The sequence below is a fragment of the Didymosphaeria variabile genome, assembly GCF_027946475.1.
Source record: "Didymosphaeria variabile strain IMI 356815 chromosome Unknown scaffold_4, whole genome shotgun sequence".
Taxonomy (NCBI): domain Eukaryota; kingdom Fungi; phylum Ascomycota; class Dothideomycetes; order Pleosporales; family Didymosphaeriaceae; genus Didymosphaeria; species Didymosphaeria variabile.
The window spans coordinates 618,068-638,890 of NW_026611623.1; the positions used below are offsets into that span (position 1 = coordinate 618,068).

General features: G+C 49.3%; 11 protein-coding genes across 11 annotated transcripts; 8 read left to right on the forward strand and 3 right to left on the reverse strand.

The window, feature by feature from the left end:
* Positions 1–606: 606 nt before the first annotated feature.
* N0V89_005091 (uncharacterized protein) lies at positions 607–1,167 on the reverse strand (the record flags this gene model as incomplete). Its single annotated transcript, XM_056213869.1, has 2 exons — positions 607–1,142; positions 1,164–1,167. The coding sequence occupies 2 exons, from the start codon at positions 1,165–1,167 to the stop codon at positions 607–609; spliced, it is 540 nt and encodes a 179-aa protein (XP_056071136.1).
* Positions 1,168–2,149: 982 nt separating this feature from the next.
* On the reverse strand, positions 2,150–3,011 carry N0V89_005092 (uncharacterized protein; the record flags this gene model as incomplete). Its single annotated transcript, XM_056213870.1, has 3 exons — positions 2,150–2,313; positions 2,383–2,944; positions 2,991–3,011. The coding sequence occupies 3 exons, from the start codon at positions 3,009–3,011 to the stop codon at positions 2,150–2,152; spliced, it is 747 nt and encodes a 248-aa protein (XP_056071137.1).
* A 1,152-nt stretch (positions 3,012–4,163) lies between these two features.
* On the forward strand, positions 4,164–5,129 carry N0V89_005093 (uncharacterized protein; the record flags this gene model as incomplete). The annotated part of the gene is made up of 1 exon (XM_056213871.1): positions 4,164–5,129. One exon carries the CDS (start codon positions 4,164–4,166, stop codon positions 5,127–5,129), a length of 966 nt encoding a protein of 321 aa, XP_056071138.1.
* A 479-nt stretch (positions 5,130–5,608) lies between these two features.
* N0V89_005094 (uncharacterized protein) lies at positions 5,609–5,910 on the forward strand (the record flags this gene model as incomplete). Its single annotated transcript, XM_056213872.1, has 2 exons — positions 5,609–5,713; positions 5,773–5,910. 2 exons carry the CDS (start codon positions 5,609–5,611, stop codon positions 5,908–5,910), a joined length of 243 nt encoding a protein of 80 aa, XP_056071139.1.
* A 206-nt stretch (positions 5,911–6,116) lies between these two features.
* On the forward strand, positions 6,117–6,926 carry N0V89_005095 (uncharacterized protein; the record flags this gene model as incomplete). Its single annotated transcript, XM_056213873.1, has 2 exons — positions 6,117–6,121; positions 6,365–6,926. The coding sequence occupies 2 exons, from the start codon at positions 6,117–6,119 to the stop codon at positions 6,924–6,926; spliced, it is 567 nt and encodes a 188-aa protein (XP_056071140.1).
* A 464-nt stretch (positions 6,927–7,390) lies between these two features.
* On the forward strand, positions 7,391–8,538 carry N0V89_005096 (uncharacterized protein; the record flags this gene model as incomplete). Its single annotated transcript, XM_056213874.1, has 2 exons — positions 7,391–7,399; positions 7,450–8,538. 2 exons carry the CDS (start codon positions 7,391–7,393, stop codon positions 8,536–8,538), a joined length of 1,098 nt encoding a protein of 365 aa, XP_056071141.1.
* Positions 8,539–8,575: 37 nt separating this feature from the next.
* Positions 8,576–9,738, reverse strand: URA1 (dihydroorotate dehydrogenase; the record flags this gene model as incomplete). Its single annotated transcript, XM_056213875.1, has 2 exons — positions 8,576–9,061; positions 9,115–9,738. 2 exons carry the CDS (start codon positions 9,736–9,738, stop codon positions 8,576–8,578), a joined length of 1,110 nt encoding a protein of 369 aa, XP_056071142.1.
* Positions 9,739–10,290: 552 nt separating this feature from the next.
* Positions 10,291–11,820, forward strand: N0V89_005098 (uncharacterized protein; the record flags this gene model as incomplete). Its single annotated transcript, XM_056213876.1, has 3 exons — positions 10,291–10,742; positions 10,788–10,858; positions 10,910–11,820. The coding sequence occupies 3 exons, from the start codon at positions 10,291–10,293 to the stop codon at positions 11,818–11,820; spliced, it is 1,434 nt and encodes a 477-aa protein (XP_056071143.1).
* Positions 11,821–13,679: 1,859 nt separating this feature from the next.
* On the forward strand, positions 13,680–14,394 carry N0V89_005099 (uncharacterized protein; the record flags this gene model as incomplete). Its single annotated transcript, XM_056213877.1, has 2 exons — positions 13,680–14,179; positions 14,244–14,394. 2 exons carry the CDS (start codon positions 13,680–13,682, stop codon positions 14,392–14,394), a joined length of 651 nt encoding a protein of 216 aa, XP_056071144.1.
* Positions 14,395–14,925: 531 nt separating this feature from the next.
* On the forward strand, positions 14,926–15,651 carry N0V89_005100 (uncharacterized protein; the record flags this gene model as incomplete). Its single annotated transcript, XM_056213878.1, has 1 exon — positions 14,926–15,651. The coding sequence occupies one exon, from the start codon at positions 14,926–14,928 to the stop codon at positions 15,649–15,651; it is 726 nt and encodes a 241-aa protein (XP_056071145.1).
* A 1,157-nt stretch (positions 15,652–16,808) lies between these two features.
* Positions 16,809–18,192, forward strand: MDR1_1 (GTPase-activating protein; the record flags this gene model as incomplete). The annotated part of the gene is made up of 5 exons (XM_056213879.1): positions 16,809–17,174; positions 17,231–17,489; positions 17,540–17,967; positions 18,017–18,087; positions 18,186–18,192. 5 exons carry the CDS (start codon positions 16,809–16,811, stop codon positions 18,190–18,192), a joined length of 1,131 nt encoding a protein of 376 aa, XP_056071146.1.
* Between the last annotated feature and the right edge of the window lie 2,631 nt (positions 18,193–20,823).

Below are 20,823 nucleotides of genomic sequence, written 5' to 3' on the forward strand. Positions count from 1 at the left end.
AATAGCTCGCACTCCTGACAGATGCACTTTTCAAGTCAGCTTTCCAGCACCAAAAGGCTGCTAATAGTACTAAGGATGATATACCCTAGGGTAACTCACTCCACCGTAAGCATCTAGATCTAAGATATAATATGGTATCACCGGTGATCACATGGAAAAGCATGGAGCTAGACTGGCGTAGCTGCGAATTCCCGCTGGAACTGGATTTCTTGATTCAACCGCACCATGATATTACTGCCTCAGCTAATTGATGCCTTAACTAATCGACATAGCAAAAAGTACCCCAGTTGCGCGTAAACATGAACTACCTTGCTCGTGCTTCCCAGTCCCCAATAAACATAGGTACATTGCTGTCCGTGAATAAGTACTCTGCATGAGATATCACAACATATCGTTAATATGTGTCGCGCGATGCTATCCTTACAAAAGCTTTGCCTCAAATGTCGTCCATGCCTTTTCCGCTTCAATGTCCACTCGTTCTCGGTGCCGTATTAGCGACGGGGGCGCTTTAGGTTCGTTAAGGGCCCAGGCGTCGGAGTGGCTTTGCGCTTCTACATAGTGATGTTAGCCTATTCGCTTGTGCTATCGAAACTTTAAGACTGACTGCTACGGGTAGCGGATCCAGTGACTTGCTCGACGCCCGCCCTGAAACACCATCTGTTGGTTTGTGATCGTAGCCGCTTGCCTGGTCTCCATTGTCTGGCTGTCGACCCTTGGCTTTGGCGTTGGGGTGTCTCCTGTGGGCTCTGTCTTTGCAATACGCGAGAAGAAGTCGCTGATGTGCGTCTTCCTAATTTTCGGTACAGCGTGGATGATGTCTGCACCGGTGAATGACAATGGACTGAGCGTTGATCCATCCATGCGTAGAGAATGACGACTGGTCTGATCGTTAGTGATCACCGGTGCGTCCTGGATGTACCCTGAAATAGGCTTGGTGCTCATTGCGGTGGCGATGTTTCCGTTATCGTGGCCATGTCCGACGACCTTTCCAGTAGGCTCTCCACGTGAAGGGTTTGTCACCTTTGACGGTGTCGCTTGACTCTTCTGGACCACAATGCGCTCCGGTAAATCATTCGGTTGAGTGATGCTACTATGCGCAAGGGCTGCGTCATGCGCAACCTTCTCCAGCCAAGCCATGGCTTCTTGCAGGGATCTTCATATACGCATCGCTTTGTTCGAGGACAATAGTACCAGAATTTCTTGCCTTTACCTTTCACTTGGAACAATGCACGAACGCTAGATCAGGACGAGCTGTTTCAACGAGTGGAAGCCTGAACGGGCACAGAAGCCAAACGAAAGGCTCTCACTTCTATAAAATGTTCTCTCGCGATTCAAGTCAGCTATCCGGCACATAAAGGTTGCTAAATAGCACTGAGGATTATACACCCTAGGGTAACTCACTCTACAATAAGCATCTAGATTTATGATATTATATGGTATCATCGGTGATCACATGGAAAAGCTGCTACTACCAGGAAGTCCCAGTTATACTCTCGGCCACTGTGAGTTGAGATGTTTTAAAGCCGTTGTCCAGGGACCCTACATGAGACAACCCTTTCAAAATCCACGGAAGAATCATACTCACACAACCATCTCCTCATCCCTGTTTTGCTATCTTGAGGCATCCTGCTCCAAAGATAATAACTTTCATTGTGATGGGAGTGCAGTGGATCAATGACTATCTGATTTTGAAGTGCAGACAAAACCAATCTCTCTGAAATGGGCTGTTGCCTGTATTTCCATCAAAGTGTAGTGCCAACCTGACTTCAAGGTCGAATCACAGCAGGCGATACTAAAAATTGAATCAATTCTCGCGCCACTGTAAGAGATTGCTGTGTAGTATTAGGTCGCAGCTTTGAACACGTACTATGGTATGAGTTACCCTACGCTATAAAATTATACACGTATAGCTGGCCCCTATCTTAACAAGAGGGGTTGGTTTTGGGAGGAGTCGACGCTGAGAAGTCTAGTCTTTTGTCTCGGCCACTGTGAATAAGATCAACTACCATAACACATCCAAGACGTAGTCAGACCTAAGCAGTGGAACATTATACAGGGAGTTTATGATGGGTTTCGTACATCGTTTATGTTGGTCGTATCGACAATCGCCATCAACGTGAGTGACGGAGATAGCGTTTCGAATAGTAGGCTATTTCATTGGTCCCCCTCTCCATGAAAGATTAGAGAGTTTTTTCAACGATCGAACGGTTGTCCTTCGAAGCTTCTCGGGTCGATCATCTGAGTTCAGTTCGGCGCTTTGTTCTCCACTATCCGTTTCGCCTTCGTCGCCTGATTCTTCCTCTTTGTAAAGATCTACTTATCTGAGTCGCCGATGATACGATGTAGCTGTATTATGGTTTTGGAGGAAGGTAGCCAAAGCACGATGCATGGGTACATCGGTGAATTCGAATGCACTCATCTCTACGCGTTGGAATGGCTCCGTTGGCACGGCTTTGTCGTCATAAGCCCGTACGCCATGTGAAAACTCCAGTAAACTGTCCCCTATATGAGCAAATCCGACCGAACGAGTCCAGTACTCGTCTGTTCCGTTGCCGTCGGTGTAGGGCTTCATGAAATTGATGTCCCTAGCGTGCTTTGCGATTCCCAGATCATGCAGGTATCGCCGTGGCGAAAAGTTTGTATCAGAAGACGTCGGCTTGTTCACTGTCAGGAGTTGTACGTCTTGAACCGCGGCGACAGGTTGATCAGCGAATTTTTCCATGATCTTCTTGAAGCGTGGATCGGAGAGAACGCCTCGACGTTGCAGCCAACGTTTCCTGGTATCGACGTTCGGTAGGCCCTTGCAGCCAATGCAGTAAATTGATACAAGGACAATGGTCCAGATTTCGGATGCAATCTTTACAAAGAAGCCCCACTGTCGACGCGTGGTGGTATCAGCTTGGTCAATGGGATGTCCCAGTCGTACAGGTATCACCTGCTCAAACTAGATAGGTCAGCACGATGAAGAAGGAGTAGAAAGCTACACTTACGCAGGCACAGGCCGATATCATGTGGTGCGCGTACGCTGAAAGCGGGAGCTCTTCTTGCCCGTCAAAAGCTCGGTCTGCTGCTTTCAAGCCCTTGAAGTCCTTGGAATGTACGGCCTGTGTTGCTGGAAACAAGGAACACAACGTGCGTGTCATCTCTATGATATCGATGTCGCTTGATTGGCTGCTTTCGGTCCGTGTGAAGGAGTCGATGTTTTTTGCATCAAACTCAAGGGATCCACGCTGAAAATCTTCGACCTGATGAGGCATGCCTGGGTGAGCGTCGACATGATGGCCGCACTTGCGGTACCAGCTGCTGACGGAGAACGGCTCCGAAGACACTTCCGTCCGGCTACCTCCTTTGTTCGATCCTAGTAGCGGAACATCTGAGAATCAGGATAAGGATGTCTACTTCAACGTCAGGAAACAGTCGGATTGTATTGGATGAGTTACAATCACAGTATCGACCACATTGGCGTGCATGTGTACTGATTTCGGGCTGCTCAGTTTCACCATGCCCGTCACATCCACACTGTCAAGTACTTCAATTTACTCATCGGTGAACTTGGACTGCTTGTCGGGAGTCGCTCTAGTTGCCTCCTCGTCGTCTAATCCTATGTACTAACCTCTTTATTTACAGTGGTGCATGCTATTAGCTAAACATCTAGCAGTCTTATTATAAGAAGTATATATATAAAAAATCTACTTAATTTAATAATATCTTATAGATATATTAACTATATTACACTAAAGGATATGTGCAATGCTAGTGAGGGCCTGAGTAGTTCGCTGCTTATTCTTTACGTACGGATCAGCGTGTGAGGGTTTTCTACGACACATATTTTTGAATAGCGGTGTGGAGGGGTCTTCTGAACATGGTTAGACGACGAGGAATATACGCACGAGAGAATTGCATTGGACAGCTTTGTCCTCTAGAGGGTGTTCGCTCTCCGAATATGATCAGGGTGTCGAAATTTGTTCTGGCCTGACAAAACGTCGGGAAGAACTAAAGACCGATACGAAGTTCTCAGCCCGGTTTACAGCTGTCGTTCTTCTCTTCTTAATCTCCACCCTGATATTCACTGATCAATTTATCAATATTACTGCCACCTGGAAATGCACCACCTCCATGATACTCTACTGAGCCCCTCGCCGAAGGGTCCATCCGAGCTCACCATGTTGGACAACGCGACTCTAGATCGGCAAGATGTGTGTGAATGCATCGCTCGAGGAGACTTTGAGGAAGTCCGAGGAGCAGCCTTCTACAACCGAACTTCTATCATCAGCGAACGATACTGCAAAATAGGGGACGGAGTAGACTCGCTTGAAGGCTACCTGCACTCCCTTTGGCACATTTATTACCAGCTCGCTCGACACACATCACATGAAACGCGTGATCACGATCGACTAGTGCTTGACATCCTTCGAATCCGAGGGCTGGGACCGCTGACCAGACCTGTATCTGGACTATACGGAATCGACATCGCGCGAACAGCTGAAGGCACGCTGTGGAATGACCTACCATTCTTAGTCACCGATATGACCGACATGTGGATCAACAGCTGCGCTTCTATGTCGGGCATTCAACGTCTCAACTTTACAACCTTCCTGGCCAAACTGGCGTCAGCTCGCGTGTGCAAAGACAAGATGTGCCAAATCGCCCTCTTATTATTTCGGTGGACCTTTGAGGAAGGTCGAGACCTTCGCACCACGGAGGAACCGGATGAAGAAGGTGCACATCGGAGCATTGCTAGTCTGGATATTGCGCATTTATTGCCAGCGGCTTGTGCGTGGATCAAAGAGGCCGGCCACAATCTCCTTCAACTCTCGGATGTCTTATGGAACGATTGTCCAAGCATCATTGGGCAAGGTGGCCGGTTGTTCGTAGAATCAGAGTTTGGAAAGCGATCACCGACTGGATTCACGCCGTGGAGATGGATGTATTGGCTCAAGCGACTCCACGAGATCCGGGACGAGGCTAAAGAAACCAATGAGCAACGCCTGGAGGAGTATGCGACCAACGCAATAGATTTCATGGTCTCTAACGTGAAGGAACGAAGCTCCGAAACCCTAAGAGCATACCGGAACGGCGGGGACATCTTGCATCAGGATGTACATCTGTTGTGTCTGCGAGAGGCGTAAGCAGTCAGAGTACGTCGTTATCAACAATCTTTCCATGCTCCTTCTCACAGCCAGTTCGGTCTTTATCCAGCTCTTTGATGGGAACCAGACTAACCGCTAATAAAAGCACGATGCCGTTGATCCAACGCAAATGGAGTGATGGACATGTCTTTCACATATGCCTTCGCTTAGAACTTCACCTCGCTTGCACTTGCCATTCCGAACTCCGAAAAGCCAAGCCTCATCAACCCCACCTTCCCCAACAATCATAGCCTCAGAACCCCTCTGTGACGTCAGACCCTCACCACATTCGTAACGCGGTACTCAACATTGACCAAGGCTCTTATCAATCACGCGCAAGGGTGCATAACTCCTGCATAAATACCTTCTGGCACCTTTCTTCACACTCACATCCAGACACCCCAGACTACAAATCAACCACGACTTCCCTACAAAGAACCTTCTTCAAGCGAACCTTCGCAAACAAACCTATCCACAACATGCCTCTCGTCGTCCCCGGAATCCAGAGCAGTGGCGGAGACCAGATCAATGAGTGGTCGAGCAAGTTGATGGGCAAGAAGCTTGGTGACAACCACGACGAGGTCGTACGTTTTCCCCTCTCCTATTATCTTCATGTACAGTTGCTAACCTTCGCCTTCAATAGACTTTCGCCAAGCAGGACCTCCCCCAGGAGCACCGCGTCCTCCAGCCCGACTCGATGAGCACTATGGACCACAGGCCCGACCGCCTCAATGTCCACGTCGATGAGCAGGGCACCGTCAAGAACGTCCGCTATGGTTAAGCGTTCGATTACGAGATATATGACACTGTGAGCCTGGAGTTTGGATGGGCATCCACTGAGCACATTCATGGACATTGAATAGCCTTCAGAAGGAGACAGGCATGCATCACGCTCCTCTGTGCTAGCTTCTTGATGTGTATTGGTAACATAATTGATGTAATGGACTATGAATCATGAAATACCCACTCACATGCATTATAGCATCTATGATGTACGGCTGTGTGCTTCTGAACTTTGTAACAGTATGATGTTTTGAGTGTCAGCAACACCTTGCTATAGTAGTCGCACCCTGTGCTAAGCCCTGGAGAGTAGTGGGACACGTGCTGATGGCCCCACCTAAACATCACTGCGTGGCTCAATACTTTGCCTCATAACGCAGTATACATACAAGCAGTTCTAGAACAACGTACGACTCTCTTTGTCGATATATAGGCCCCATGTTTGTTTATCCAAGAACAATGCGCGCCCTCGTGCGCACAAGGCCTGGCGACCCGGACGTACCGCAAGTCAAGTCAGACTACCCAACACCAAGCCCTAAGAAAGAACACATACTCGTACAAGTCAAATGTTGTGGGCTCAATCGCTCCGAATTGCGTTCTCGCGCTGGAGATCCACATGCTCGGGGCGAGTTCACTAGTGATGAGGTGTTTACCGATATGCCGCCTGCTATCCACGGTGAAGAATATGTTCGTATTGTCGTCGACAACGGGTTTGCATGCACATCACAGTATAGACTAGTGTGTGTTACAGGTGTTCTGACAAAGGTGTGGGCCTTAAAGGAATGGGCCCCAGCGGACGGCATCGAAAGCGGAAAGAAGATTATATCGTATCAAAGTCCGAAGGATAAGTATCACGACGGCCTAGGGCAAACGCTGAATGAAATCGTAGAAGCTGTAGAGGATGGATCAATAGCAATAGACAGGTTCAATGGAAAAACCCTGGAAGAACCGGAAGGCATCGCTGAGGGACACAGACTGATGGAGGAGGTCGAAGGAAGGGTGGTCGTGAAACTGTGAGGCATCACAAGTATAGGGGAGCGCAGGCTGTAGCATCCTATGAACTCATGTTCATAGTTTGCGAGGTATTTTTGCGTGGTGATTGGTTCGCAGGTTTCTTATGCTTGCGTGAGAAAGCACAGGGCGCGGCTGAGCCCCAAATCTTCAGCCGCGAAGGATCGCATTCGCCCTCAAAGAGTAACTGAACAGTCATGAGGTATATTGAGAAGAAGGATGTGCTGACTCCACAGTCTTTTGACCTTAGGTCGTGACATGTCACGCGAAGTCCGAAAAAGCCACTTATTGTAGACTCTGTTCGACATCCTTGAGTGCTCCTTATATAGCTGTGATCGTTGCCAGAACTCCTAGAAGCTGTCCAACCGTGAACATGAAATCGACCCTTACACAGTTCGTGTTAAGCTCCTGGACGGCAGCGGCGTCTGCCCATCTGATCGCCTCAAGATGTCCAACCCTTCCACTCAATGATGTCGCATGTGTCAACCACTACGCTGCAGTACTCCCTCTTCCATTTTCACGCCCAGAGTCTCTGGACAAGTCACCTAACCCTCTTGATCGTTTCAGCAATACCTCCGTTCCAGACCCGTCCTTCGACTTCGTTCGTGACGCAAGCTTTGTCGTCTTTGACGAAGCCAGAGGGGTCAAGATATTGGGCCAGTCACCAACTCTTGAAAAAATGTTCATTGTCGACGACGTGATCCATGAAGCTCCAATTTACATTCCTGAACTGAACGCTATCATTGCCTCCCCACTGGACCCGAACACTCTGTCTCAGATCATCATTCACTTGAACGCTACACCACCAACGAAATCGCAATTTACACCAAGCCCACCAGTGTACGGGGTCAACGGCGGCCGGTACTTCAACGGCACCGTATACTGGGCCGTCGCAGGCGGCTCCGTGACCCTAAACTCTTCCACCACGATCAAGCAAGCACCCGGCATATACACACTCGACCCCATTACCCGCAAAACCAAGCCCATCCTAAACAACTACTTCGGCCAGCGCTTCACCAGTCCAGATGATCTCGTCATCGATTCCTCAGGCGACATCTTCTTCACCGACCCATGGTATGGCTCCAAGTCGAACTTGACGCAGGATGCACCAGTCTTGCATCAGCAGACATATCGCTTTCGCCCGTCCACTGGCGCTGTAAGCATTGTGGAAGCTAGCATCGGCATTCCAAACGGTATCGCGCTGTCGCCTGATGAGCGCACTGTGTATATCTCGGATACTTCTGTTACCAATTTCACAGACGCGGATCCGAATGTTTTACCGCGGTATACATGGGGTGCCACGGCGGGGAAATGCGTCTACGCTTTCGACACTGTTGATTCGCCTGCTGGGAAATATCTGGTTAACAAGCGACCGATATGGTATCCTGAAGAGTATGCGGTGGACGGCCTGCACGTGGCTGGAAATGGGTATTTAGTCGGGGCGGCGGGTTTCGGCGTCGATGTACTGAGTCAGTGGGGAGAACTACTGGTCAGGGCGCAGACTGATTTCATCGTCAATAACGTGCAGTTTGTGGGGAAAGACTTGTGGCTTTTCGGGCAGGGCAAGATTGCTCGACTTGGGTGGGACTTGGAAGGCTTGGAGGGAGCAAGGAGTTGACGGTATTTAGTTTAAAGTGATATGGACGTAATGATATTCAGGAGGCTAGTAGCCCTTTTGTAATGTCTGCGAAGGCTTGGATGCCTTTGCGACCTAAGGCAGTCCCTATGCCTACAGCTGTTGCGCCCACAGCTCTCATTCTCTTGTACCCCTCGGCATCTTCGACACCACCCACGCCAATGATATAGATGTGGTTGAGCTCGTCGTGCTGGAATAGCATTCCTTTGATGGTGTAGACGTTACCGAGCGCGATCGGATGCAATGGTGCGCCCGCCAACCCCCCAATTCCGGTCCCGTTTGTTGAGTTGAGAACGTGGTGGAAGTATTCATGGGGTTCTGGAGAGGTCATTGTAGGTTCGGCGATTGGCCGGAGAAGCAGAGAGGAGCCCAGGGTGTTGGTCGCTGTTATAAAGGAGATAGGACAGGGAAGATAGGCAGGTTCGGCTTTCGCGGATTCGAGCAATGCATTGATCAGTGATTGGTATTGATCGTGATAAGTGTAAGGCGGTGTCTTGATGCCAATCTATGTTCAAAAAATGGTTAGTGCAGCTTACAAAGATCGTAGGTCATGCATACCGGGACATGCATCGTGCCGACATGCGTATGCCTTCCTGCTGTTACCGGCTCTACCTGCCGCCCAATCTCCCTTTTCAGAGCAACTAAATAGCCGAGGAGAGAATCCGAGCTATACGCTGGTGGCGGCTTTCCTGGGATATTTGGACAAGACAGATTGACCTCCATAGCGAGCGCCATGCGAACGTGATGTTGCAGCTCGAATATCTGCTTATAGCACTCAACGACCTCTTCCACCGCCCCTGTGACTGAAATTATGAATGGCTTAACCCTATTTGAGCTCGACGTTGGCTCTGGTAGACCATCCGATATTGTCTTGATGAAGCCAAGGTACTTTTTCAGCGGCAACGGGCTATACCCGAGCGTGTTCAGACTGCCACTTGCATCTACCTTCTCTTGACCTGCTGGATTAGCGGGACCAGCTTCGTGTGTCGACGAATTAAAGAAAGCGAATTGGTGGATTTTCTCATCGTTGGGAAAACCCTCAAGTAATGACGTTCTTGTGGTCACTGCACCAATATGAGGGCAGTCGTAAAGCTCTTGCAGTTGCTCCAGTGTAGAGCACCATGGATTGGCGGAATTGAGTAGTGGTGGTTCAATATGGATCGATCTCAATGGTTTGTCCATGTTCTTACGCGATTTGAGCAACAGCTTCTAGGGTCGCCCTTCAGATGCTTGCGCGACAACTTGACAATGTCTTGAGGAAGAAAACGCCCTGAGTTTTTCTTAGGCAAGGTGGTGTGATCTGGACAAGGAGAAACATAAAAGAAGCGATGTAGAGATAGGGTGCCGAAGCTAGATAAGGCTAGATGCCATACCCGATGTGGGGTGTTTCACGTGATTGCGCGCTAATCTGGGCCTTCCAGGTCACTCTTGCAACAATTGTCAGCATATCCCTTGCACAACAACGCTGCCGCTCGATAGAGATCTACTCCTAAGACACAATTTGATACAGACCTTCCCTGCTGACGATATCAAGATGAAGTATCCTTCCAGAATAGAGAGGTGAACTTTGACGCTGTCATTTGGGAAGCACTATGTCGGACTTCGAGCCCCCAAAGAAGAAACGGCGTGGTGGGCCACGCAGAAAAACGGGTAAATAGGTCGATATCGATCGGAACCATTGCTAACAACTTACAGGATGGTACGTTAACGAACAAGATCCGCCTGAGATTTGCAATGACTCATGCAACCAGCCATACGTGTAAAGCCCGACACAGCCGCTGCGATGAGAAAAAGCCGGTCTGTAGCAACTGCGAGCGACTGAATCTAGAATGCAAACAATCCGAGTTCATCGCGCCCTCCTCATGGAACAATACCCCTGCCGCGGAGCCAAGTCCTATTCCGGAACCAGAGTTGACCATCGATGAGATGCAACTGATCCCCGTTCAAAACCAAGATTCCTCGGACGACACTCTTTTCATGAACTTCGAGCAACCCGCTTCTACTTGGGATATTTTCAGAACCAGGATAGACGGCCTAGACCAAGTCTCAGACGAATCGCCACCGAACGATGTGTTCACGCAGTTGAACCTTGCCGTTCCACGATCACCTCTGTTGACCTCTTCCTCTTCCATATCTGTCGAGGCGCCTATATCTTTGACAGCTGAGACTGCTTTCCTTCTACAAACGTACCTGCGAACGGTCGCAAGGTGGATGGATCTTATGTGTCACAGTTCCACATACCAACTCATTATCCCTAAATTGACCCTGACCTCACCCCTCCTGTTCCACTGCGTCTGTGCCTGTAAGATCCATAACTAGTAATTTGAAAAGCTCCGTCTCACTTACTATCTAGTCACGGCAAAGTACCTCTCCCTCTCCAACCGTCGCAGTACTAATTGGGATCCCACGGCCCGCCATCACTACGGCCTCGCTCTGCATTACCTCATTCAAGCACTCAACACGCCCAGTCATCATCACGCTTTGACTGCTACGATTCTTCTCTCCAGTTATGAGATTATCGCAGGCATCGCCTCTGAGCACCACCGCCGCCACCTCCTCGGCCAGACCATGCTCATCAAGCACCACAATATCAATGCGCAGTCTACCGGGATGGACAAGGCCAACTTTTGGATCCATGTGCGGCACGAGATTGGGTTTGCGCAAACAACAGGGCGGCCGTTGATCCTTGACCCGGAAGAGTGGAATGTTTGTTGGGAGGAAGGCGAGACGCGAGAAGATGTGCTCGGCAACCAAGTCCTATGGATCCTCGCGCGCGTTCTCTGCCTCATTTACGGCGACGAAGGCTCCACGCCATCCGGAAAACGTAAACGCATCGCGATCCTTCAAGAGCTAGAAGAGTGGCGCTCCGGTCTATCCGATCCCTTCATCGGCATTCCTTACGGCGAAGAAGACGCCGAGGGTTTCCGAAAAGTATACTTCACCGTCACAGCGGCGGCGGCCGCTGCGTTCTGGTACCACGTCACGCATATCTTGCTCTATACTGAGCCCACATTACAAGACGAGAGCTATAAGCCGCTGATACAGGACCAGGCGATGCGGTTGACGAACATCGCAATCTCGGAGTTCCCCGACTCTTTGAGAGTATTTGCGACGCATGGCCTATTCTTCGCGGCTAAGCACATACAAGGTATAGCCCGTAAAGCACGCATTTGGAACATACTGAAAGATGTCGAGGCTGAGCTTGGCTATCATACGCGAAGCATGGTAAAGAGGCTGCAGGATCTCGTGGAGCAGGGCTCGTGATCCGATAATTCCTAATCCTGAGCACAGTCAAGAATACCGAAGCTTTCAATTCTCGTTACACATCAATTGATATAGAATTGTATAGATATGGAATTTTCCTGCGGGCCGCTGTTGATAGACAAATTGTTGCAGAATGTTTCGAACTATCGAACTACACCTTGTGTCTTATGTGGCAACCACTCGTCCACGTCCTCACTTGCATTCCGCTGCGCCACTTCTGGAAGCTCTGGTGGCGGCTGCAACTTCCCCGCCTGTTCCACGTCTTTGTTCGCTTTCTTGGCCGCCCCACTGAATAGGTCTTCAACAGTACCCTCTGTCATTAGTGTGTGAAGAGACCTCCTACGCCAGCAGAAACATAGGAAGAAAGTTGCGACCGCAATGAGGAATACGCCAAATATAACTCCGAGACCTATACCGATTTTCGCGTTAGATGTAAGGCCCGCATTTTCGATGGCTTGAGCTGAAGGTTGTGCGGTTGCTGAAGGGATAGCTGTTGGACGTGATGACGATGAGCGGGATTTGGTAATGGTCTGTGTAATCGTTGCTGGCGTTTCATATACATCAGAAATAACGTTGGAGGGCTTTCGTTCATCGTCGGGTCCGGTTTCGGAGGACGTAATTTCTGGCACAAGCGACCATCTGTCGGAAGTCGAGTCTAAGGTAAGGTAAGACTACAAAGCTGTATGATATGGTGAAAAGGGCCATACCTGTGGTTCGTATAGGTACGATTATGGTTCTTGTTGTATCGCTATTTGTATATACTACTGTCCGAGCGATAGAGGGTGACACTGCGTGGTCGGACTCAGGTGACGACATGTCTCACTCAGGCCACATTAGAAACCAACTCGGGTTGGTTGGTGGCATGTAATCACCTACGCCAGACTGTGCATAGGAAGTTACGCCGCAAATGCCTGACTGAGTAGAAGGTAAGATAACGTGTTTCTACTCGAGGGCGAAGCTCTGTAGTATATTATGGAAGCTGTGCCCCTCTCAGATCAACACAACAGCGAAGTAAGTAGGCAGCACAGCGGCACAGTCGAATACTGGTATGCAAGCAACCATTCAGTGTCATCGGCCCGACCCCCCAGTCACGAAGCAATCATCTCGTTCGCCAGTCCCTCCGTGTATATGCAATAACTGCGTCAGATAGATATACACGAGTTGGGGGCGATTTGGTAACTTGCAGCTTGACATATTGGGCCTTTCGTAATTGACATGCAAAGACTCGAGTTCAGAGCTTACTCATGACTATCAACACGTCGAGTTCGTAGCTCTATCCCAAAAGGTCGCAGGACTTGCAAAGCAGACAGCGCAACTTAGGCCTGCATCGATGTGCAAATCCTGCTCTAAGCATCGGAGTACATCACTTGTCAAGCAGTACATGCGGGTTTCAGACTGTATGCTCCTTTGAGGCACGGTCGGTACTCAGCCACTGTCACGCCTGATTGAGCTGAATTGGAGAGAGTACATGGCGATCGCCAATTCCACAGTTGCTCCCGAAACTGCCCGATGATTTCCTGGAATAGAACATATTTGACGAGCTGAGATGGCCGGCCGGCCTCGCACTGTAGAGGAGCGCGAGACCGAACGGAGGTGGGGACGCTAAGGCTCGAAGTGGAGCTTACTCATGCTAACATCCTCTCACACGCAGTGTGGATCGTCCGAACATGACCACGCAACCTTGTTCTGCCTTTGCGACGTGAATTTATAAATGCAAACAATGCGCCCATTGCATTTGATCCTACCAGCTAACCTGCCACTAACCAATAGCCAACGACAGGGTAATCCACAACTCGACCGTTACCTTCGTACGCTGCTACACCAGACCACGCGACGCATACTCCGCGCACATCGCAACTATGCCCGTTACCGAGTTGTCGCGCCTGACCCTCAAGAAAGAGCTTAAAGAAGAGCCGAAAACGGTTGTGATCCGTGCCCTTTCGCGTGCGAAGAAGCTCATGGAGGACTTTACGGGCCATGACTTCCACCTCTATCAAGAGATCGAGAACGCGAATCACATATACATCCTTGGTCAGTGGGAGTCAGTGGAGCAGCACATGAACGAATGGATACCGTCGGAGGCGAATCAAGGGCTGTTGAAGGACCTAGTCTCCTTCGTTGAAGTAGATTACCTGTTCCACCTCGACGTGTCTTTCGGTTCGATTCCTCCCAGCGAGCAGGCTCCGATATTTAGCGTTGGACGGCATGTCATGGAGAGCGAAAAGCGAGCTGCTTTTGAGAGCACTTTCAACAAACGTAGGGGCGGCTTGGAGGCACATGCTCCGGGTACTATCAGCGGCGGGTGGCGCATTGAGAAGGAGCATGGCAGAGAAGAGTTTGTTCTCTTCGTCCCATGGAAGTACGTCTCCAGAGCACCCAAATCTCCCCTGTTTGACTACCGCTGACTTACGGACGCTTTCTAGGGATGTAGACCAACACATGGCTTTCAAGATGACCAAGGAGTTCGAAGAGTATGCTGAAATTCGGGATCATATCTTGCTTGATGCTACCGAAATACGCCATGTAGCACTTATGGAGTTCCCTTCGCCAGCCACCCAGGACGATGCTGCTTGAGATAGGGGTTTTCAATTGCAATCATTATGTCAATGGTACCAGTAACAACTGCAAAGTCATGAGTGTTCGTCACTAAAATCGATCGTTGAGCCCACTATGCCTGTGGTAAACAAAGCGAAGATTCGCTTTCGGGGCTTACTTAAATCCGAAGGAGGGGCTACCTTCGATGGCAACATCGCTACTCAGTATCAGCAATGTAACCCTGTCGCGGTAGGTGTTTGTTGCGTGCTTATCGCACTAAGGCACGAAGAGCTGTATTATGAGTCACACCTGTCGCTGCTCATTGCTATTTACATCCAGTCTAGCTCAGGAACAGTATAATCTGCGAGAGTCGCGTTAAGCAACAATTTAGCAACGATTAGTCGGCTTGATCTCTTCGCGACATATCGCTCTGTTTCCTGCCCAAATTCAAATCGTCGCATACATCTCAGACAGATTCAGATCTGTCGATTTGTCACATGAATCCTTACAACAGTTTTGAATCATCGTTTCCAACCCAGTCCCCAATACAACCATCCTATAACCCCAGAGATGCCTCTCATCCTCCTCCCCACAACCACCAATGACACCCTGGCCTGGACCCGCATCCGAACCCTCGCGTACTACGGGCCACTCCACGTCCTTACTCATACACGCCCAGTCTCCGAGTCTTCCATTCGCAGCGTAGCACAGGACCGCAAGAAAGATATCGACAAGCCGAACACCTGGCAATGGAAAGTTGTAGATACGGATCTCCCACCGAGCGAAGACGATCCGGAAGATAACCGCGGGAGAACTATCGCCATTGCGGTGTGGAGTGCGCACAATTTGTCTGGTCAGAACCAGAAACGTCGTGATGGGGGTGAGCAAGGTGTAGATTCAGGCTGGGGCATCCAAGAAGAGCCGCCTTTCATCCCGCCCGAACTCCGTCTGGATGTTCTGACCGCAGTTCTTAACCCGCTCCGCGCTGCGCAAAACGAGATTATGGGATCCTCCACTCCCTATCTGAAGCTTGATAGCTTGGCGACGCATCCGGAACATCAGCGGAGAGGGGCGGGCAAATTGTTGCTGGACTGGGGCGTTGGGAAGGCGGATGAGGAGGGGTGGAGGACGTATCTTGATGCGTCACCGATGGGGTTGAAGAGTTATGAAAAGGTAGGATTCAAGACGGTGAAGGAGGTTACGTTTGACATGGAAGAATGGGGAGGGAAGGGGAAGGATTGGTGGGCGTGTATGGTCAGGGAGGCTGGGGGCGGTGAACTGATTAGCATGCAGTAGAGTTCGATTGGGATGTGCACTGTATGCTGAGTTACCTTAGAATGGCCCATGATACCTTCCGCGGACTAAGAAAATCTTCCTAACCTAGAAATGGGCTCTGCAGTGACATACTGTATGTTTTGCAGCTAGCTGTTGCGGTAACAAAAGGTGGTCACTAGTAAGCAAGCTTTTGGCAGTACAGAGTTTAGCAGACGGGCTGACCTTAGCACCATAGCCTTGCGATCCCGTCCATGCTTAGCCATGCCTCCCAATCAATCAATTCACCTCTCCTAAGCATCTACCAGCAAAGACCGACTAGGGAGAACAACCGAAGAAGTTCTCCGATCGACGGCATGCACTGAGGCGTTCAGGTCCGAATTCGTGCAGTTTTTGAATGATCTGAACTCAATCCAAAATAGCAGATCAAGTCAAATAGAGGGGATAACGCTCGGGAAAGTAAAGTGCTACTACTTTACTCGCGTTCACCGTGCATGTACGGTACTGGCTGCTTTTACAACCGGGGCTCTCTTATACACTTTTCGATTTCACTATTCAGCCATGCTTACCGTTGTGGTACTTTTACTATCTCTGCTGGTTATGTAGAGAACTCCAATAGAATATCAGAAGGGAATCTTTGTTCCAATTCGTCTAATATTCGACAAGCGTTGTTGTGCAGTCAAAACTCAAATTCAGGCATCGCCAAGTCGACGTCATACTGTACGTCGGCGCGAGTCGGCCTCACCTACCACCATCCGAACTGCATCAAGTCAACAGAACTTCCAGAAGCGCATTCAACCACGGGTAAATAAGCACACCGAGCCCCTCAAGCTTTTTGAGCCTCAATGCCTGTCCTATCAAAGGCGCACAATGGCCACTAGTGCCGATCTTGCCCGTACTTCTACCCGCGTCATAGATGTATCGCCAAGGCCTCACTTTGTTCTCCATCGGAACATTTTCAGATCTGGACCCACTTTCTCGCGTGCTGTAGCCTCCGAGGCGCGAGGGCGACAGCATGGAGGGTGCGATGTTGTATTGGTAAGTGGTCGGTGGATGACGACATTCGAATGGGAAGGGTCTTAAGAAAATTGATGCGCATGTACGTAAACAATTGAAGGATACAATAATTTATCTCGTTTTTCTTCTTGCAGTGCGGATAACAGGAGTGCCGCTTCGTAGTCATGACTATCGGACATCTTGTCCGCGATACGGCATTTGGCCAAATCGTGCGACTTCTTACCAAGAACCGCGTGTTCCAGTACCCCGAAGAGCAGGACCCGGAACACTGGAAGAAGTATCTGAACGAAGAGAAGTCGGGGTATATCGCGCACCATGGCGACACAGCTCCGCCAGAAGATGATTCGCAGGAAACGTTACAGAACGCGAGAGGGATGCGCACAAGAGATGCTCAAGGCGACGGTGCAACAGACTCACGAGAATCCATGAATACGGAAGCTACGTATAATGAAGCCAGTGGCGTTCGAGTCGATCAAGAGAAGGGGAGAGATAAGAATGTGGTGGATTGGTATGGACCGAATGATCCTGAAGTACGTGGTCACTGAGCAATGCGCACTGCACGGGATGGTGACTGACGAAATTGCAGAACCCCAGAAACTGGTCGATGTCTAAGAAATTCTTCGTCACGGGCGAAATTGTGCTCCTGACGTTTAGCATTTACATTGGTTCCGCTATCTACACGCCTGGTCTCATGGGCGTAATGCAGGAATTCGGCGTAAGCCAGGTCGCTGCTACACTCGGGCTAACTCTGTTCGTTGCCGGTTATGGCGTCGGTCCATTACTATGGTCTCCTATGAGCGAAATCCCTCAGTTCGGTCGCAATCCTATCTACATTGCAACGCTGTGTAAGCTTCAACCTATACCTGACTCCTCACGACGCTAATGCTTTAGAAAGTGGTCTTCGTTCTCTTCCAGATACCAACGGCGCTCGCGAAGAACTTCGGCATGCTTCTAGCCTTTCGATTTCTAACCGGTTTCTTCGGCTCTCCAGCTCTCGCTACAGGCGGTGCCACGATAGCCGACATGTACAGACCCTCGAAGCAAGCCTACGGCCTGAGTATCTGGGGCATTGGAGCCGTTTGCGGACCATGCTTAGGGCCCTTAGTCGGAGGCTTCGCCGCCCAAGCCGAGGACTGGACCTGGCCCATCTGGGAACTGATGTGGCTGTCAGGTTTCTGCTGGGTATTCCTATTCTTCCTTCTCCCTGAGACCAGCTCAGCGAACATCCTCTATCGCCGCACAAAGCGCCTACGAAAGCTCACAGGCAATGAAAAACTCATCTGCGAGCCCGAGCTCATGGCCGAACAGATGACCGGCAAAGACGTATGCCTTCCCCATCCCACGTCCTCTACTCTAATACTAACAATTCCAGATCATCCAAATGACGCTCATCCGCCCCATCACCCTAACCCTCACCGAACCCATGGTCTTCCTCTTAAATCTGTACATCGCCCTCATCTTTTTGACAATAAGGCAAGAGAACAATTGGGATGAAAGTAGATTCATTGAAGTACGATTTGAGTTAACTATTTACAATGTAGGAAATAGAGATTTTATATCTCTAGTAGCAAATAATAGTAAAAAGCAAATAAACAGTTCAAACAGGATCAGACGAAAGCTTTCCAACACTCCCTCGTTCACGCAATCCCAGTGTCCAATTTCGTCCGTCCACTTTGTTCGAAATTGTGCAGTGATTTGAAAAGTAAAAAGAAAATTGATAAGATAAGAAATAAGGGAAAAATCAAATCACGGCTGTGTGCTGTTTGTGCTGTAATGACAGTGTAAATAAGGCAATACTGACTCATTCCTTGAGCCGATTAAGCCCCTCTTCAAACGTGAATCTTGGCAAGGGTTTAGTGAATAAATCAGCTTTGTTCTCTTTGCCAGGAACCCTGTACGTGATGATGTCGCCATCTTGCACCTTCTCCCTGAGCCAGTGGTGCTTGATATTAATGTGCTTTGATCGCTCATGGTGCTCCGGATTTCTAGTCAGCGCTAGTGCAGCCTCGTTGTCTATGCCGAGAGTGATAGTGGGGATCTTGACTGTATTGAGCTCATGAAGTAGTCCAGTGATCCATATAGCCTCTTTACCAGTCTCTGACGCTGCAACTAACTCAGCTTCTGCAGATGATAGGGCAACTGTGCGTTGGCGCTGTGCTTTCCAATAGATAGGTGATCCACTCTTTGTATAGACTCCTCCTGACATAGAGCGACAGGTGTCGAAACAACGCCCAAAGTCGCTGTCAGTCCAACCTTTAACAGCATGATCTTTGTCTTCCCTGAACTCTACATTGAGGCGTGGTTTGAAGTTAAGGTATCCGTAGATTCGATGTACTGCTTTCAGGTGGGTGTTGTTAGGATTGTCCATGTATCGAGAGACTATGCTAAAGGCGTGACTGATATCATATCGTGTGCGTGTTGACAGGTAGTTCAGCTTTCCAACAAGCTGTGCGTAGGTAGTTCGAAAGCTCTCACTGGCTTGCGTCGTAGATTTTCGGAGAACGGTACCTGGTTCCATTGGTGTTTTGACTGGGCGTAGTCCTTCTAGGTTGAATTGCCGGAGTATCTGGCGGACGTAGCTCTGCTGATGTAACTTCACTACTCCTTTCTCAATTTCAACCTGCATCTTGAGGTACTCAGAGCACTGGCCCATATCGACCATCTCAAATTCTCTAGTGAGACCTTGCTTTATGTGGTTGATAAACTGCTGGTCCTTGGCTGCGATAAGAAGATCATCAACGTATACGACAATAATGCCTTGCCCTGACTGATAAAACAGGCACGGGTCGTAAGCTGATACATGCCAACCTAGGGAGATAAGATACTTTCGTAGCTTAAGATACCAAACCCTAGGTGCCTGCTTAAGTCCGTATAGAGCTTTAGCTAATCGGAGTACATGTCCTGGAGGACATAGATGTTCAAATCCTTCAGGTGCTCGTATGAATACCATCTCTGACACTTCTCCGTGAAGAAACGCAGTAACCACATCCATACAGTGACAGAGCCAGCTGAGTTGAGCAATGATGCTAAATACCAACATAAACGACGTGTGCTTTCCAACCGCAGAAAAGGTTTCTTTGTAGTCAAGACCATGGCGTTGCATGTATCCTTTTACTACATAACGGGCTTTGTAGCGAGCAATCGAATTATCCGGTTTAAGTTTTCGCCTGGTGACCCATCTGCCATCCAGGATAATGAATCCTTGAGGGACAGCGTTAAGGGGAACAGGGTACCATACTTTAGCTCGGAGGATACTGTCAATTTCAGATTCAAACGCTGAAAGCCACTGTGCACTATCCGGGAATCGCATAGCTTCTTTGAATGTGCGAGGAAGTGGTGCTGTTGCCCAATCAGTGCTTTCATCAAAGACTAAGTAACATAACGCCTCCTGGTCTTGTTGGTGCGAAATGAACTGGAAAGGCTCATAATCATCTTCATCAAAAGGAAATCGAGTATCGCTTGGACGAGGAGGAGGTAGTGAGATCGCCTGATAAGATGCAATGCCAGAGGCTTGTTTGAAGGCAGTGTGTGCAACGTTCGACCTAGAATCTTCCTCGGAAAAGGTTGTGATATCGCTGTCGCTGTCGCTATCGGGCTCCTCCAGATAGCTGAGATCAAGCGAGAAGAAACCTCTACCTTCAGTAGCTCGATCCACCATGTTGATTAGTGGTCGGTTTTCATTCCGATGAAGTTCGATGTTGGCTTTCCATTCTGGACTTTCGCGCATGCCGGGTATTTCTTTCAAAATACGTGTATGTGAATCAATGGTCTTGGCGCAGTACAGATAGATCCCACCAGGTGTCGAGTACATGTTTCCTCCACTGATACAGTAGTTGCAAGGATGTCCTTCACATTCGAAATCGGCCTCTTTTGAAATACGGTTCCTTAGCCTGTCACAAGAGGTACAATCTTCAGTAAGAGGAAAACTTTCATCTTCGGGTGCTCGATATAGAGTGATCGTCATTCCATCATCTGAAGTATTTGGACAGTGTCGCTGACGGTTGATAGGATTATTGCAGAGTCGTCGACATCTTTGGCACGGACGATCAGAGTCACAGGGTGCTTTCTTGGATTTACAGGTATCACAGGCTTCAGAAGAAGGTATTGGATCCTTGACTGCAAACCACTTACGTTTCTTCTTTGGTTGGGGGGGGGACGATACAGGAGATCTGGTTTTTC